Source organism: Heterocephalus glaber, unplaced genomic scaffold, assembly GCF_053883595.1.
Source record: "Heterocephalus glaber isolate CG9 unplaced genomic scaffold, H.glaber_assembly_v1.0 deba00000676, whole genome shotgun sequence".
NCBI classification, from domain to species: Eukaryota; Metazoa; Chordata; class Mammalia; order Rodentia; family Bathyergidae; genus Heterocephalus; species Heterocephalus glaber.
In genome coordinates, this window is record NW_028258156.1 from 9638001 (window position 1) to 9657104 (window position 19104).

At 35.0% G+C, this 19104-nt stretch overlaps 1 protein-coding gene across 1 annotated transcript in view; it reads right to left on the minus strand.

Annotated features, from left to right (window-relative positions):
* Positions 1-19104, minus strand: part of Abcb5 (ATP binding cassette subfamily B member 5) — a 120876-nt gene that overhangs the window by 94555 nt on the left and 7217 nt on the right. Inside the window, 11 exon segments of the mRNA XM_087206560.1 lie at positions 3437-3491; positions 5341-5579; positions 7042-7173; positions 9598-9708; positions 10000-10136; positions 11500-11681; positions 11773-11897; positions 13650-13825; positions 13904-14091; positions 14671-14725; positions 18087-18234. Coding sequence (XP_087062686.1) covers positions 3437-3491; positions 5341-5579; positions 7042-7173; positions 9598-9708; positions 10000-10136; positions 11500-11681; positions 11773-11897; positions 13650-13825; positions 13904-14091; positions 14671-14725; positions 18087-18234 — 1548 coding nt within the window.

Consider the following 19104-nt stretch of genomic DNA (forward strand, 5'->3'; position numbering starts at 1 on the left):
AGCATCAGGTTGTTTAATTGGGCTCACTCTGTTTTCCTATTGTGAGTATTCACTGCTATGAATTTTCCTCATAAGACTGCTTTCATTGTGTCCCATAGATTCCGATATGTTGTATTGTCTTTGTCATTTAATTGAAGGAACTGTCTGATTTCTTCTTTAATTTCCTCTGTGACCTATTGGTTATTTAGAAGTGTGGTGTTCAATTTCCATGTGTTTATAAAATTTTTTCAGTTTCTTTTACTATTGATCTCCAATTTCCTGGCACTATGTTCTCATAAAATGCAGGGGATAACTTCAATTCCTTTGCACTTACTTAACTATGTTCTATGAATGAGTATGCGTTCTATTCTGGAGGATGACCTGTGTGCAGCTGAAAAGGATGTATATTCTGATTTTGTGGGGTGGAACACCCTGTAAACATCTGTTAAGTTCATTTGTTCAGGAGTTTGATTGAGTTCTAGTATTTCGTTGCTTATTTTTTGTCTAGTTGATGTATCTATTTGTGACAGTGTGGTATTGAGGACCCCCACTACTATTGTATTAGTGGTTATATGATTTTTCATGTCCATTAATATTTGTTTTATATAGTGTTTCATGCATAGATATTTATTACTGTCATCTCTTCCTGATGGATTATTCCCTTTACAAGGATGTTGTGTCCTTCTTTGTCTCCTTAATCAGTGTTGGTTTGAAATTCACTTGATTTGCAAAGAGAATAGCTATTCCTGCTTTTTTTTGGTTTCCTGTCTCATGGAGTATTGTTTTCCACCTTTTAACTTTCAGTCTGTGACTTTCTTTTTGAATTAAGTGTGTTTCCTGTATGCAGCATATTGTTGGATCTTGCTTCTTGACCCATTCTGCCAGTCTATTTTTTTTGATTGGTGAATTGAGACCATTAACATTGATAGTTATAACTGATACGTATTGACTTATATTTGTCTTGATTTTTTTGTTTTTGTTGGAGTCTCCCCCTTTGTGTTTAATTTCTTGTCATGCCTAATGGATTCATTCTGCTGGGCTTCCTTGGGTTGTGATCCTTTTTGTCTTTTCCTAGGATACTGTCTAAAATTTTTAAAAGTGCTGGTTTGGTATTCATGAAGTTCCTAAGGTGCTCTGTGTCATAAAAGTATCTTATTTGTACACCAATTTTGAAAGATAGTTTTGCAGGGTACATCAATCTGGGTTGGAGGCTGTTTTGTTTTAGGGCTTTTGCTGTGATTCTGATGGGCTTTCCTTTGTATGTGATTTGTTTCTTTTCTCTAGCTGCTTTTGGAACTTTTTTCTCCTGTTGGGTTTCTGGATTCTTAACAATTATATGCCTATTTGTAGATTTTTTTTTTTTGAACAAGTGTAGTTGGAGTCCTATATGCCTCACTTATGTGTATGTCAAGTTCTTTCCCCCTGCTTGCAAAGTTTTCTGCCATCACTTCTGTGAACAGTTTTTTTCGTGTCATCTGCACTCTCTCCTGTTTCTTCATTGACTCCAATCAGTCTTATGTTATTCTTCTTTGCATCATCTAGCGGCTGCTGGATTGATTTCTCATGGTCCCTTCCAAGTTTAAAGCAATTTTTCTTTTCCTGGTCACTAATCGCAGTCTTATCTTTTATATCTGAAATTCTGTCCTCACATTGGCTCATTCTGCTGCATAGACTTTCAATGGAGTTTTTAATCTGGAAATCTGTTTGCATTTGTTTTATGGATTCCATTTGTTCCTATGTTTGGATTCCATCATGTTCTTCATCTCCTCTGTATATTTATTAATCATGTCTTGCACTATTGGCACAATCTCTGCTGTTATCTGAGAAATTATTTCTGATTTCATTTTTTCCAGATCCTCTTTTGTTGACAGTTCAGTAGGTCCAGGTTGTTGAGCATCAGAGTTCCGCCTCATTTCCCTTTGGGGTTACTGCTGTAGGTGATCTGCAAGTCTGGTTTTGTGGCTTGTTTACATGTCTTCTTATTTTGACTGGTATGGGGGTGTGTGTAGGGGAGGGTTCTGCTGTCTCCCATGCAGCTCACGTCCTCTGTGCTGGGAACAGTGCTACTGCAGCTAGGAAGTCTCCTCCTCTCTTCTGGGAGTGGTGGTATGTTGGACCAGAAGCCTCCTCCTCTCCTCTGGGAACAGTGGCATGTTGACCCAGAAGCCTCCTCCTATGTGCTGGGAGTGGTGGTTCGTCAACCTGGAAGCATCCTCCTCTGTACTGAGATCCATGGTACACTGACCTGGAAACCTCCTCCTCTGTGCTGGGAGCCGTGGTACATTGGCCGGGAAGCCTCCTCCTGTGTGCTGTGAGTGGTGCTACAGTGGCCCAGAAGCCTCCTGATGTTGGTCATTTCTATCTCTCTCCCTGCCACCCACCCCCCATGTTTTTCTATCCTCAGTCTTGGTATAGACAATGCACCAGCTTTTGGTTTCAGTGGTTTTCATTGATTTCTGCTCTGATCTCCATCATTTCTATTAGATTTGGTCTAATTTGTTCTTTCTCTAGTTTATTAAAGTAGAAACTTGTTTTGCTGATGGTGGGATTTTTTTTTTTCTAAAAATAAGCATTTAGTATTATAAATTTCTCTAAAATCAGTGGTTTAACTATATTCTTCTAATAATGCTGGATTGAATTTTCATTTAGTTCAAAATAATTTTTAATTCCTTTGAGACTTCCTCTTTGAACCACAGTTTATGTAGAAATGTTTATTCAATGTTCAGATATTTGGGTATTTTTCAGATATATCTCTGTTTGTAATATCAGTTTAATTCTATTATGGTTGGAGAACATATTTCATATGTTTTCTCTTCATTGAAATTGCCAGAGTTTTGCTTTGTTTGTTTTTCATGGCCCAGAATATCGATTATGTCAGTGAATGTTCCACAAGAATTTATGCTGCTGTTGTTGGAGGGAATGAACGTTCTATACGTGTCAGTTATAATCAGTTGGTAGTATGGTTCAAGCCATTTATATCCTGATTGATTTTCTGCCTATTTGTTTTAAATACCAAAGCCTTCAACTAAAATTGTTGATTTTTCTATTTTAGATGTATTAATTTTGCCTTGTCTATTTTGAAGCTCTTTTCTTAAGGGAATAAACACTTATGATTATGATTTTTTTGCTCATGAGTTATTTTTCTGTTTTGTGTACCTATTGGGTTTATAAATTATATGCTGAATATTGTGCATGATATGTTGGAAAGACTCTGAGTTCTGTTTTCTTCTGAATAACTATTGATTTTTGGTGCAGTAGGCAGTTCAAATACTGACTGATCATCACCTTGAACTCAGGCACTCTTGATTTTATACCTGTTGGAATGAAACCTTGTAACTTGAAGGAACAAACTCCCAAATTGAGCCTCCTCGGGGTCTTGTCATGGCTGGGTTTTAAAGTTGGTGCTACTCTAAGATATGGTCCTTACCTCTAAGGCGTAGCTTATTTGGTGTCTTACCTTCTTGTCCAAGGTGTTAAAAAGGTCTAAATGGGATTTCTCCATTCCAGCTGGGCTGCATTTTCATATCTCCATTCTACTCTCAGCTTTGTAATTGCTGCTTGGATAAACCTTTGTCATCTTATCTCAGACAAGGATTCCCAACGAATGCCCACCTGGACTTCTAGCTTTACCTCAGTTTCAGAGCTCTTTTATCACCTTTCCTAAGCGGCCTTACAATTTGATCTCTGCCTTTCAGGTCATTGGGATGGTGGTGTTCTAGCTGATTACAGTTCACATAAGTGAGGTCAGAAGTTTGCTCCCAGAAGAATGCTGCAAATTCATGGAATTTCTTCTTGAGTAACTATCTTTCAAGGTTCACAGTCTTTCACTATCTCTTGACCCATGCTTAAAAGTGACTGTCCTACACTTCATATATTTTAGCTAGTTGCATGGCATGTTATGGTTGAAAAGATGGCCAGAATCAGTAAAACTTAATATATTAGTTTTGAAATATATATGTATTTATATATAAGTAATGCTATTCATTTTGAAAAAAGCGTTCCCTAAATTTCCTCTTACCTGAATTAACCATGTCTGGAAATTTTATTTTAGTTTATCCTTTTTTTTTTCATGCTGGGGATCAAAGCCAGGGGCTTGTACATGCTAGGCAAGTGTTCTACCTCTGAGTCATATCCCTATATCCTGGAAATATTATTTTTATACTTTTTCTATTTCTCTGGTAGCCATAACTATGAAATTTAATTTTTACTGTGATAAGGCAGGATCTTTGTTCTTTGGATTATAGCTTTAAGTTTTACTATTACATTTATAGGAAGGAGCATCTTTATGTAGTAATGCCCTTTTAGTAAAGCAAATCATAATTTTGATTTAAGAGACAACCATTAGTTGCCTAATTCCAAGTGGGAAATGGGAGCGCATTCATTATTTAAAGGAAAGAAAGTCACTGAAATAGGAAAAAGGTCAGTGAAAGAAAGTGTTTTTCCAAACCATAAGATAATCACAATAAGATTTTGCTGGCCTCAATATTGTGCTGATTATGAACTTAAATAATAATTTAGGAAATAATTACTGGCATAATAAAAGTTTTTATTTTTTTAAAAAGGAATTATTACCAACATAGTAGTGGTTTGTAAAATATGTCTATCAAGATTTTTTTTGTTATTGTTACCTTCTGCTATTTTGAAATTTTATATGCATTTTATTTTATATTTCTGTGATGCTTGGGGTGAAACCCATGGATTTGGGCATGCTAGGCAAGTGCTTTACCACTGAGCTACATACCCAGTCACTATATGTATTTTAATTTCAAATATCATTCTTTCATATTTCACAGGGTGCTCCCTGCAACAATTTCAGGTTATGATGATGAACTAAAACTTCAGTAAATGCAAATAAAAGGGTTTATAACTGTCAACTCTAAATATTCATTGAGACCTGATATGTCTTATTACTAATAATTTTAGTTTATCATATCTCTTTACAGGTATGACTTCACCCTTCTCACCCATTAACCCTATGTGCTTTAAAAAATGTTTTTCCTCTGCATTGTTAAGAAAACCAAGCAATATATTGTGTGTGTGACATTTCCACTCATAGCCACAAGATGGCGTCACAAGTCAACTTTTTCAGTTGTTTCTCAGTGTGGGCTGATGATTTTATCTCGTATTTCTTTGCTATACTTTAATGTACTTTTCATTTTTTCTTTTCCACGTGTAGTCAAAACCAATAAGAACTAAATATGACTCTTTCAAAGCTAGTCTTTCACTGATGCATTTGTTCTTTTGGTTGTTGCTGTGCTTTCTTTCCTATGGATGTCTCATCTAGGACACTCAAATTATCACAGTTGTGGTATTCAGTAGAAGTTATTGTTTTCATTACCTTATTTTGGAATACTGCAGTACTACATCTCTAAGATGAGAACATAGGCAACGCACAGACTTACATTGGGAAACTTCATTATAAAGTCATAAGCATTTACTTCTTTCGGTGCCTTCTCAGTCTCTTCATCAGCCACGTCATCTCGTCCGTACTTCATATTGTTGCTGATGGTGGTCCCAAAGAAAACAGGCTCTTGTCAGACCACGCCAATATGTTCTCAATAATGCCGCACATGCAGGGTTCTGATGTCATTTCCCATCCACTGTGATCTGCTAATCCAAATCACGAACCGTATTATGATGCCTTTTACTGTATTGGTTTTAGTCTTTCTTTCTAGTCTGAAATATGAGCTGAGAAATAGTGTATCTCAGGAATCAGAGACTGGCTATATAAAATATTCATAATATGTATATGGTCAATACACTTTCTTATAAATGGGAAGCCAAGAAAAAAACCTTCAAAAAATTGGCTTAAATCTTGCTAAACCTGAATATCTTTATTCTAAAACTCACTATTTATCAGTAAGATACATACTCTAGGTAGCACTAATGTTACTGTGAGAGACACATAACAAACTTCACTTTGTTGTCTTAAGAGTGATGTGACCTTTAAAGTTCTTCTGAGAAGAACCTATTTTTACTTCTCTTCAGTACTTCACTTAACCACAAGGACAAGAGCCACACCACTCATTGCTGTAAATAATAGTAAGTGAACTCTGTCTTCACTGTATTTGATGTCATTACCCAAACTTATTCCTATGACAGAAGCCCAGATATGGTAATCATTACACCTCTATTTCTCACCAACCTTGGGGTTTTGTCTGGGAATGGGTATTCTATGCAACTGCTTTATACATGGGATACTTATCTCGTAATTTATTTAGTCAGTATTAGCATAGAGTCCTGGGTGTTAGATATGCCAAACAGAGGCTATGAAGTAAAATTTAGAAGTAAAAATGGGTCTAGAAGAATAGATTTAAAAAATAATATTGAAAGTCTGAACAGAAGCATTAAGAATTATGTACTTGAGAATATCACAGTCTTATTCTCTATGCCCTTTACAAGGATGAGTAACATTAGTTAAGAACAACATTATAGGTTATAGCAAAAAAAGAAAGTGAAGCTGTTTTGTACATGCTGAAAAATTTTGAAGTTCTTCTTGATAAGCTTTGGGTATACAAATGACTACGTTGTTTTCCTCTAAGACATCCATTCACTTTAAACATACTGTATTATGTAATTTACTTATTTTATTTGTTGTCCATCTCTACTAACTAGAATATAAACTCCATGAAGGCAGAGATTGTTATGTTTTGTTCACTGAGATATTCCTAGAACTTAGTGCTTGACATATTCTTGTTTCCTGGAAAATAAGCCCTAGCTGGTTGTGCCATGGTGACAACCAAAGTCATGTATTCTTTTGCTTGGTGGCTACTCTGTAAAGGCAGGTAAGGCAAAGATAGGTTGATTGGGACTGGCATTTTTGATCTCTAGTTTACAAGGCTGATTATTTTCTGCTTTGGTCTTATATTTGAGGAAACAGGGGTAGTAGGCACTAAATAAATATTTGTGAAATGAATGAATACATAGGAAAGAAAGTGACACAGCTTATCTCTTAGCCACACTGTTAAAAATTCAAAGTCAATGTAGCTGTCAGCTCTCTGTAATAGGTGGTGTGTCCAAATCCTGTGATGTGGACTATGCATATTTTTTCTGGCAATCTGCACTTACAAAGCCGTCATCAGGATCATATAATCTTTGCAGAAGCTGGACTGCAGTACTCTTCCCACTTCCACTGGGGCCAACAAAGGCTACTGTCTCTCCAGACTTAATTTTGAGATTCAGTCTTTTCAGAATCTATCAGAATACATGTAGGAAAATGATAAAGTTTGGAAAAAGCTAGGATATACATACTTCCTGAAATTCAATGTATAATTATAAACAGAAAACAGTTTCCTCTGTGACACTTAAAAACAAATTTAGATCTTATGATTTTTCCTCATGCATATGTAATAATCTACGTAACTTTGGAAAATAGTGTTGAAGAATTTACATTCACTTCTGTATATAAAGAGGAGAACTTAGCTAGGAGTACTCATAGAATATTAATTAGCCACAGCAAACAGTTCACATTTTCAATTAAAGTACCTTAAATGAATCTCATGACTACCACGTTAATGAAAGTTTTATCTTTTAATTTGCAACAACTAAATGACATCTTGTCTGATATCTTTTTAAGTTATTTAAGAAAGCTCTTACTTAGAATACATTTAATATTATTGCAAAGTGCCCAGGTGTGGTGGTGCACACTTGTAATCCCAGCACTCAGGAGGATGAGGCAGGAGGATCACTGAGAGTTTGAGGCTAGCCTGGGCTACGTAGTGAGTTCAGGCCCAGCCTGAACTACAAAGGGAGACCCAGCCTCAAAAAACCAAAAAAAACCCAACATTATTGCAAAGTATATTCCAAAGAACAACTGGCAATGCTCCTGAGTGACACCCACGGACAGGCTGTCACCACTGGAAACCCTCCCTTTCCAGTGATCTCATGAGCACGGTAGAAACATTTCAAAAATTTTCTCAATGACAAGAGGTCACTACCAGCATTCAGTGTCTCAGGGATCTGTGGTATGAGAGCAGCCTCACAATTATTATCCCAAATAACACCTTTCTTTGCTTGCAACCTATATACTTTTAGCCCAGGTATCAAATTCTCCCTTTAGAATCATATGAGAGCAACCTCACAATTATTATCCCAAATGACACTTTTCTTTGCTTGCAATCTATATACTTTTAGCCCAGATAACAGCCCCTTTAGAATCTCCCATTTGATCTCATAATTTGTAAAGAAACAGACCCTTTCAATAAACCAAGCACAAAACCATCAAAAGGCCAAGCAGAGCAAAATATTCTAAAGGAGGTGAGAAATCAGGACCACCAACATGAGTACTTCCTCTCCCATAGGCACTTATTCTTGAATTGATTTCTTTTCATTCCTTGTAAGAACTGGTGTTTTATTTATTTAAAGTAGGTGGGCACTTAAAAAAAATCATTTGTGAGCTTAACAAAAAGGGTTATATTTCAAAAGTTCATTTAAAAAAAATAATTGTTTAAAACTAGAGAACACTCCCAGGGCAGTATAATGGCACAACTGGTGCTTAGGTTCCTGGGAAGCCAACTGAGATGTAGCTGCAAATTGGAGTTTGAAATAGTCTATGTTAAGAAAAAGGGTAGAAGGCAACCTAACCCAATGCTGGTATTTAAGTAACAAAACATTTTAGAAAAACAAAGGACTTTGAAAAGAGAATTTCAATAGAAGTTTTAATCAGTGAAAAATAAGGAAGTAGGAGTAGGTAGATTATTTTTAATGCAGTTTCCATTAGGGCCATTAGGGCTTGGTGACATTAGTAATTTTATTTATTTCATTTCATAAGAAGCCAGTTCTCTATTTTTTTCAATGAAACAAGTGTTTTATTAGTAAATATTCTTTGCAATCTTTAATAATAGTACCTTTTGAATAAGTACATTGATAAAGAGAAAGGTAATGGGAGAGATAGACACATTGACACATTTTCACAAGAACTTGTCAAAGACTAACTGGAGGACAAATTCTATAGTGTGCGCATATGTGAACATGTGCTTATGTATGTGTGTTATTCATGTGTAAAGATGAGAAGGAAGGTACATGAAACACAGTTGCTAATGCAGTAAAAGCCTCAGGGAAGAGAGAAGGCAACACCTGCATCATGTCCCTGATTAGAAAAACTACAAGGTTAAAATGAAGTATTTAGCTGGATGTGGTGGCACACACCTGTAAATCTCAGCTACTCAGGAGGCTGAGGCAGGAGGACTGCACATTTGAGCCCAGTGAGAAACTATTTCCAAATAAAATACAAAAAATCTGGGGATGTAGCTCAGTGGTAGAGTAGTAGAGTGCCCATGGGTTCTATCCTCAGTTAAAAAGAAAGAATTCTCTATGTGAAGTGGGACATCCAATAGGTGGCACCATAAATCCAAGGCATTTTGGTTGCAAATTCAAAGCACAGATTTCCAGGGAGTTGAAAATGCTTTTGTCAGTTAACTATAGAAAAGAGGCTGCAAAATAAAAATGCTTTTGCAGCATATTTTTCCATTAATTATCTACCTGCTCTACTATCTTCTGAAGGCTATAAGCAAAGTAGCCAACATCTTGGTGAAAATCATCCCATATAATCACATAAGAGATCTTAGCCAGTAGAAGATATTATTAGAAAACTGTACAGTACTACTTAATTTAACCTACTTTGATAGATGTGCGTGATGGATAACTGAAAGAAACAGTTTTAAATTCCACAGTTCCTTCTATGCATTCAGGTTTATATCCAGTTGTGGAAAAGTTGTCTATATTAGGTTTCTTGGAAAAAGAAAGAGAAATTAAAAATCTTCCAAGAACTAAACTGATACTCCCTGTATCCTAAAAATACTTTAAAGAAGGTTTTATTTTGCAACACTTACCTTTCTACTTTAGAAGTGTGTTAAATTAGACATGAAGGTTTCAATAAAATACAATCTCTTCATAAAAGCAGTATTTCTTTCTATACCATCAGGCCAAGGCAGATTTTGCTCATCCTATTGTAGTGAAATGTATGTGTTTGTTTTATGGTTTCCTTCTTCAGAAATCTTTCTAAGCAATAAGAGGTCTTACCTTATCAATAACCTGGAAAATATGAAAGGCAGCTCCTCTGGCGACACTGAAGGTTTCAAAGTGAGGGGCTGCTGCTCCAATGCAGTAGCTACTATGGATTACACTAAAGAAAACCTACAGGAACAGAAAGAATAATACTTATTCTTCTGCAGTTATATAAGAAAGATAGCAGGAGGAAGCATATACTGTATTTGCTTTAGGCTCATAAAGAGATATTACAGGAATTAGGTAAGAAAGAATGGAAAAGGTGGTCAAATATGAAGAAAAAGCAAGCTACTCCAAGTTTCCTTGGCCTTTTCCTAATATAGAACAACTTCTATTGTCCCATGGCTTTGTGACTATCACCTGCTGGGCATCTGACTGCTGAGCGTCCATGAGGCACAGACCTGTGGCTGAGGAGGTGACTGCATTTGCCATTTGCACTCTGTCCCTGCTGGCCAACCCTGTGAGCTTCAATAAGAAGACTGTGATAGATATCACTAGCTCAGAGACATTTTTTTTGGTACCAGGGATCGAACTCAGGACCTTGTGCTTGCGAGGCAGGCAGCAGCACCACTGAGTTAAATTGCCAGCCCTCAGAGATATATTTCTACTCTAGTGTTTTGAATCTGTAGTAACTGAACATCTGTCTATTTTCAGACAAACACATCTCTGAAAAATAGTTATAAAAGGAAAGAATTCTACAAGGCAGGTGCTATTTTTCCTGTCATACAGTTGAGGGAACTAGAGGAGAAAGGCTTAGCCAAATTTCTTCATGTTTTCATTTCACTTCACATGAAATAAATGAAGAGTTTAAAGTCTTAACTATGAAATGCTCAAATTTAAAAGATACTTTTAACTGAAAGAAGAGAAATCTATAGAATGGGAAGGCCAAGCAAGAATTGATGTATGTACAGCAAATACATGTTCACCATGACAAATGTTTTTAAATTCTGAATTGATCTATTTATTGCTGAAACTTGGGAAGATAACTGTATATATTAAATTTTAATATATATTCTCCAGGAATTTAAAGGACTCTAAATCACATTGTTGGACAGAGCTGTATATAGCTTATTTTTACCATTACTACTTGCTGAAAAGACAGAGGAAGAGCTGCTGAATCCAATGTACAGACTATTTCCAGAGGGAGGACACATTTAGCAAGGTGAATATAAGAGTACCATTTTATCTCAGCAAACAGGAAAGGAAATGTCTCACTAGAGGCTGCTCTTTCTGACTACTGGATTAAGAACACCATCTCCTAGTGAAGATTTTAATTATGATTCTTCTAAAAACATGATACTTGGCACAATGAGAACACTGAAATATATTAGATGATTAAATCCTGTCAATTCATAATTATAATTAAAAAAAATATAAATCATGTGAAGGAAACACATATGTATTCATTAAAAGCATGCATCTTTGAATATTCCTCTTCATTCAAAATGGAATTTTTACTAAGTTCTAGGCGAGAAAAGATTATATAGGTCAGTTTCTTTTGTTCTCAAATAAGACTTATAGCAAGAACAGTCCCAGTGGTATAACCAGGTTCTCCACTAAGAATCAAGGAGGTTCCATACCAAAAAGCAAGTCCATAGGTTCCATTCATAAAAAAGTACACAGCACCAAGAAACACTTTTGAAGCGATAGTCTTTTTTATGCCAACATCCTTTGCATCTTTTAGATTCTGTGTATACCTTACAAAGACAAAACACCAATAAAAATAAAATAATAAATAATAAATAAGAATAAAACCAAGCACATTTTGTAATAATTAATGCAACAGACCTTTGAATTTCTTTCTCCTGGGCGCCAAAGGCTATGACTGTTCGGATTGATGACAAGACTTCTTCTGCTACAGCCCCAGCTTTGGAATAGGCACTCAGTTCCTTACTGGTTAATGAGATGACCATCTATAATAAATCACGATCACAGGCTAACCAAAGAATGAATGTGAAGTAGTAACAATGTACACAGTATTTAATTCACAGAATCAGAATACTAGGTAGCTTACCATTACCTAGAATCTAAACCCATATCTATTTTTTTTCTTCTATTGGAGCATCACTGTTTTCTCTCTGTGTTTAAAAAAATTATTTTAGATGTGTATAGCTTCACTGGTACAACTGGGAAAAACTTGATTTGAAGAAAGATATTAAGGACACTATTCATTTTGGGGGCCACTCTGGAAATTAGTGGGCTTGAGTTGTTGTTATACACAAAACAAGACTTACAGAGGACATATAGGTCCCAGGACTGTGGAGGAAAAGAACACGACCCTGTGTATGTATGGGATATGACCTTGAAACAACTATTGTACAATATAGCCTGCCAAGTAAATACTTTATCTTTGAACACCAAGAGGTGATATTTGGAGTGAAAGGAGAAAATACCACTGTTCATGATAGTAGGTTTATCTGATTTCTCAAAATTCAGAATTACATGTACCCTTTTTTCCATTATATGACTCACTTACTAATCCTTTATAGCTTAGTAACTAGAATAATAGTTCAACTAAAGAAAAGAGCAAGTACCTTCAGAGCTGAGAGGTTATAATATTACAGAGTCATATAGAAAATGTATCTACTTTCTAAATATATTCCATATAATTGGAGTTTATTTCATGAATGACATACTCAGATGGCTGGTAAAGTTACAATAAGCTGAGTATGAGTAATCTTCCTGAGAAGTACTCATTTCAAATAAGTTGGAAATGAAGACTTTGACAAGGGTTACAAGGTCAACATTGAAAGTCATACAGAATAGATTTGTTGTCTAAATATCCAAACCTATTAATGAATTAGTTAACCCCAGAATATTTTTATTGCTGAAAATTCTTGTTTGGTTGAATTTACATTTTGGTAGCAAATAAGCTCAGGAAATTTGATAGATTCGATTTACAAAAAGAACAATTAGTATTGCAAAACTAAAAACACTGGGTCTTCAATCTAGGACGTGGGTATATACACTGGTATAATTGCCAAATATTTAATTTAAGAGAGGTTTATTGGGGTATGATTGTTGTTTTTGGGTCTTACAAAGAATACTGATTTCAAAACTAGTTTGTAAATAAGATTAATACCTTGTGGTATACTTATAGTTTAAGACTGCTAAAAATGCAGTTTGAGATGCAAATATATAATTTGTTTTAAAAACTGAACCATATTTATGTAGTACATTAAAGTAGACATTAACATACATTTTAAGTGTTATTCAAAGCCTTATAAAATGTAAACTTAAAAAAGACAGACATTTAAAATGTTTAAGTGCTGGTAGTTATGGAATTTCCTTCTTTATCTCAGTACCAAGTGAAACGAATTATAACACATCTATCTGGGATTTAGAACACAGGAGCCTCTCCCAGCAGCAACAACTATACCTTGAATGTGTAAAGGCATCGTACTTTATCTGTGCTATCACGTGAAGCTGCATTAGGCGGCTAAATGAAAAGGAATGTTTTGAAATGTTAAATATTAAAACAAGCCTCATTTAATGCACATAAAGATAGGTGATTAATGAGCAAAATCAGAAGTATATGTGGTCAGTAGTATCCCTTTGTATTTTGGGACATGGAAAATTAATAAAAATATCTGTTTTAACAAACTCAATAAGACATTGAGTTCACACTTTTGCTTCCAGCCAACATTATTATCTATCTTGCTTACCCTAGAACACATTGCTGCTGGAGCCATTATAAGGGGAGATGTGGACAGAGTTACCAGGGTGAGTTTTCAGCCCTTTACGAAGCCAATTGTCAGCCCAATAGAAAAAGTAGAAATGTTTTGAAATAATAGAGCAATCTTATCTCCAGTTCCCTTGCTGATTTTATTGATGTCACTGCAACAAGTAAATACATACAGATAAGTATGTATGTCAAACATGAAAACAAAGTTGATATACTATATACTCATCCTCTTAATCATGCGAGTGTTAAATTCACTGATGTCACAACCATCAAACCAGCTGATGTCCTGTGCTAAAATTGAATGAAAAAACTGTTTCCGAATTCTTTTGGCCTGTCATGCGGCAGTCATAACACAAAAGGAAATCTGCATGTGGCCAAAAATCAAGGCAGTAAGTCCTATTCCGACATAGTACAGGGTCAACCTGAAGAAAGATTATTGGAAATGTTAGACTGTTGGTACTTAAAAATTAAAAAAATGGAAAAATAAAGAAAAAAGAAATATATCATAATAATTTGATTTAGAAAATTTATGCAAGAACCCAGAAAATAACTGGAAATAACCCACCATAAGAAAAAGTGATGATCTGTACAGTAAAAAATCTTACCAGTCTCCCCGCCGACCCCTGCAAATTAGTATAAAAATGCAAATCTTAGCCAGGGGTGGTGGCACATGCCTATAATCTCAGCACTGAGATTTGAGGCTGAGGTGAAAGGATTGCAAATTTGAGCCCAGTCTGTGCAATTTAGGGAGACCCTGTCACAAAATAAACAAAAGAAAAAGCAATGGGAATATAGCACAGTGCAAAGGGTCTGGGGTGAATCCCCAGTATTGCAAAAAAATAGTATACAGTAATTATATTACATATCCTAATGAAGGAGGACATTTAATTTAATCACTTAGATATAATAATAATCAGACAAAATTTTCAGTTATTTTTCTTATAAACATTGAATAAGGCAACATGCTATGAGTATGATAATAACACTTCATTTTTACTTACATAATCAGATCTTTATTCCTCTTCTCTTCAGACAGAGTACAGTTTTGATAATTTGCTGTAAAGAAAATGTTTTATATTACAAAGGAAATCATAAGTGGCCATATGGTTTTGTAGATAGTTCTCCAAACTAAACATAGTGGTTTCTAGAGAAAGTGAGCTTAATGCCTGCAAACAAGTTTATGATTATCTTATTTACTCTTCTTTAAACTAATGCTTGAAATAATTGTCTCTGCTCTCAAGAATTATTCATACAGGGCCGGGGATTTAGCTCAGTGGTTTTGCCGCCTGCTGTGCAAGCTCAAGGACCCGAGTTCGATCCCCGGTACCAAAAAAAAAGAAAAAAAAAAAAGAAAAAAGAATTATTTATACAATGTGAAAAAATGCAAGGAAACATTAAACATGAAGCCCAAACCTGGAAAGAATTCTTAAAGATGCTTTAACAGGCAAGAGTCAGGAAAGCAGTAGAAATAGAATTTCTCTTCCATACCTTTGATCATGCCTTTAGAATTAAGTTTTATATACCCCAGGGAATGATTTAGGAGAATGATTTAGAAAGTCCAAGAAAAGCAAGAACATATGTGGAAGTTCTAGAAGCAGTCATGGAAAAAAGCAGAAATGAAGCTCCTTGAAATGTATTGGGTTATAATCAGAATAGTCACATAATAAATCTGTGTTTCAAGTAATCCTTGGGTTAAAAGTCTTTTATGAAAACTTTCTATGTATCTTCTAGTAGACAGTTTGTGGTACATAGAGTTCATTGTAAATTCACAGTATAACAAGGTCTTGATTTCATTAATAGCACAAGCCATGATCAAGATCCACTGTTATAATTTCTTACTTAAACTTCTATAACTGAAAGAAATTGCAAATGTCATCTCTTACATAAATATCATTTCATGTAAGAATCTATGAACCTTTCTTTCTTTCTTTCTTCTTCTTTTTTTTTTTTGTACTGGGGATTGAACTCAGGACCTCGTGATTCCAAGGCAGGTGTATTTCCACTGAGCTAAATCCCTGGCCCAAACCTTTCTTATATGTGGCCAATTATTTTCCCTTTTTTCTATTTATGAAATTATAATTTTGAGCCAGCTTACTCCAAAAATGTCAGAATTGACATGGTAGAAATGAAGATACTAAAATTTAGTTGGAAATTTTAATGAGATTTAACTGAGCTGATAAAGAGAATAAATATTGTTTCCAAAGTGGTATCACAATGACATAAAAAGTCGAAACTCATTTTGGAGATTATATTAATAGAAGGAGTATGTGCAAACATTTAGTACCGGCACAAAAACAAGCCCCAATCATGATAGTTACTCATATTTTATTGTAGGAGAAAGCCATCTTGTGTGATTATCCTCCAGAAAAATCAGTGTTATTAACTGATACCTTATTATTTAAAAGGTTGAGGGTGGGGATACCTCTTAATACTCCTACCTTTCTTTAGTGATGTGTTATAATACACAAATAATATACATGAGTTTACCTAAATCCTTATCAAACCTATTTTTATATTCATATTTGATAAAATACATCACAGCAATATCAATCAAATATTTACCACCTTTTTCTATCCAACATAGGTAGGGCAATCAATAATAGAATATGTGTAATAAAAGAAATACTCCCAAGTTATTTTACTCATTTTTTCCTTGCTGAGTCATAGTACCCAACACTGGCAGCTTAAAGGAGGAGAGGTTTATTTTGGCTCATGTTTTTAGTTCATAATTAGCTGGCTTCAGTGCAGGAAGACATGGTAGAAGGGCCAGGGTGGAGGAGACCTGTTCATGGCCTGGTGACCAGGAAGCTGAGAGAGCTCACGGGAGGAGCTAGGAAGTGAGGTAAACCCTTCAATGCCACGCCCCCAACAACTGGCCTCTTCTGACCAGACCCCACCTCCCAACAGCAAGCCAGCTCTACTGTCCCCAAATCCAACCACCTCTCAAAAGCCCACCAATTATCCCATGAGGCTTTGGGGGCACATCTAGATATAAACAATAACACAAGTGTCTTAGATTTTTAGATTTCCACTTATTTTTTATAATTGGCAATCAATAAATGTTTACTCTGAGAGTTGGTGTATCCAAGTGCATAACAATTTATTTAGCTTATATATTTAGCTTATATAATTCAAATACAAAGTTTTAATTTTGCTTATATCTTTAATTTTTCTTATATTACTAAAATATCAGAAAATTTATACTAGATAATATCTGGAGGGACAGAGAGAAGCAATATGACTTATTCCACTCAAATAAGAGTAGAATACCTGAAAAATTATTAACCTTTGGGGGGAAAACAAGAAAGCGTAGATTAGTCAGGTGGGGTACAGAGGGAAAGACACTGCACAAAACTACATCAGTGTCTAAGAGACAGTTCAGGCTTTAATGAGTTATTTGTCCCAGATTTAATAAAGAGCTATAAGGATATTTCCTGGTGTGGAATTAGGGAACACATACGTAAAATCAAGAAATTACCAATATTTGTAATGTCTACCAGATGAAAAATATTCTGGATACTATGTTAGTATATAGAGGAATGATTGGAATTTATGTTCTAAAGAATATCACTTTGAAGAATATGACCCTGAAATAGAATGCTACAAAGGATACATGAAAGATACATACAAATACAGGTAATATGAAGACATGCCTACAAATATGGGTCACATGAAAGCTTTTATTTACAAAATTGCTAGATTTCCTTCATCTTTTATTCAGGGTATTGGTCTCTAGTACTATGATTTTCTGCATGTTCTTTGATACTTACTTATTAAATTATTGCTTCATATACCCTGCATGTCTTTGTCTGTTAAAGAACCTTAGGCAGCTTGTAAATAAAAAATTTTAGCCATTTTTAACTTGATTTCTTTTTAAAGAAGTCATTAAATATAAATTCCTTGGGATAGTCTAACCTTTGCTTTAATTCTGACATAATCAACACTTCTGGTAGAACCTTATTTGAATTTCTAGATAGACAAGTTGAGTAAGGGTGGGTCTCAGATTATTCTTACATACCAGCAACAAATGACCAAATGGCTTTTAGACTTCTGCTGTAGGTACAGTAGCTGATTCTCTCCTAGGTGTCCAACCTGCTGGCCTGCTTGACATATTTTGGACTTGGCAGAATCCATAATCATGTAAGTCAATTCCTTAAAACTTCTGTCTCTATCTCTGACTCCACACATACACACACACACACACACACACACGTGCACGTGCACAGATACATATCTATACACAGACATCCTATTGGTTCTCTTTCATTGGTGAATTATGAGTAAGATAGAACAGATTATGGTGTTTTTAATACCTAGCAGTATGAAAGAATAAATGATTTAAGTACATGTTATATGGATATTATTTTATAAAGTTTTTGAGTCTTCAGTAATGCAGAAAAATAAATCTTGTACTCACTTGTGTTGGTTTGGACTAGACATCCACTAGTTAGGTGATCACTTATTTCTCCTAAAAGCAGTGACATTAAAGGGAGGCAAGCTCCATTTACCACTGATGCCAGTATTCCCAGGATGAGTGTGATGTCCAGTCCATCAGCAAAACAGAACTGAGGGCAGCCAAAGCATGGTAGTGTTATGGCTATAAAACAGAGAAACACACATCCGTCTTTTGCCATCAAGTAAATGCTACTTTATAAACTGAGATTAAATAAATGTGAAACTATGGGCATGTGTTTAAATATGAAGTGAAGAAAAAACACCTCATTTTAATAATTTATAATCAATTTTGAAAAATATAGCCACTAAGTCATATACATTGCAGATGATGACATGTCAGATCAGACATGAGCATAATTCAGAAACTTCTTTCTACTTGGTTGATTTAGAATAAGATATTGGGAAAGATTTCAATGACATAGTTTATAGAAAGTTGATTGGCAAATTTTTAATTCCCTAGGCTTATTGGCATCAAAGCATTGCCTCCACAAGTGTAGTAAACAGTAACCAACTAGTAACAATGTAATGAATTCTATTATTTTAAAAATTCCTCAGATTCATTCTACCCTGGACAATGTCTAACCCTCTAATTAGGGTCTATAATACTATTCAGGGCTATTTGGAATATGAAAGAAATACTTGAAAGCCAAAAATATTGAATACTTTATATTTTATTCTGTATTAGGTCCTTATAATGCCATTCCAAATCCAAATCATGAACAAAACTTGGAAACGTGAATTATTTATCTTACTGAGAGGGCTCAAGATAGAATTTAAAATGATGGGCACTGAAATGGTGTAAGTTGACTTGAATAACAGCAAGAGGAAGTTAGTACATATTTTGTGTGTGAAGACTGAAAAAATTTCATGTTTTTCCATTCACTTGTGCTATGGCTAATTAATATTTATGGAGTAACTTCCAGAGCATTTTATTCAGCACTACAGATAAGAAAGTATCTGCTCTCCCACCTTCCCTCAGC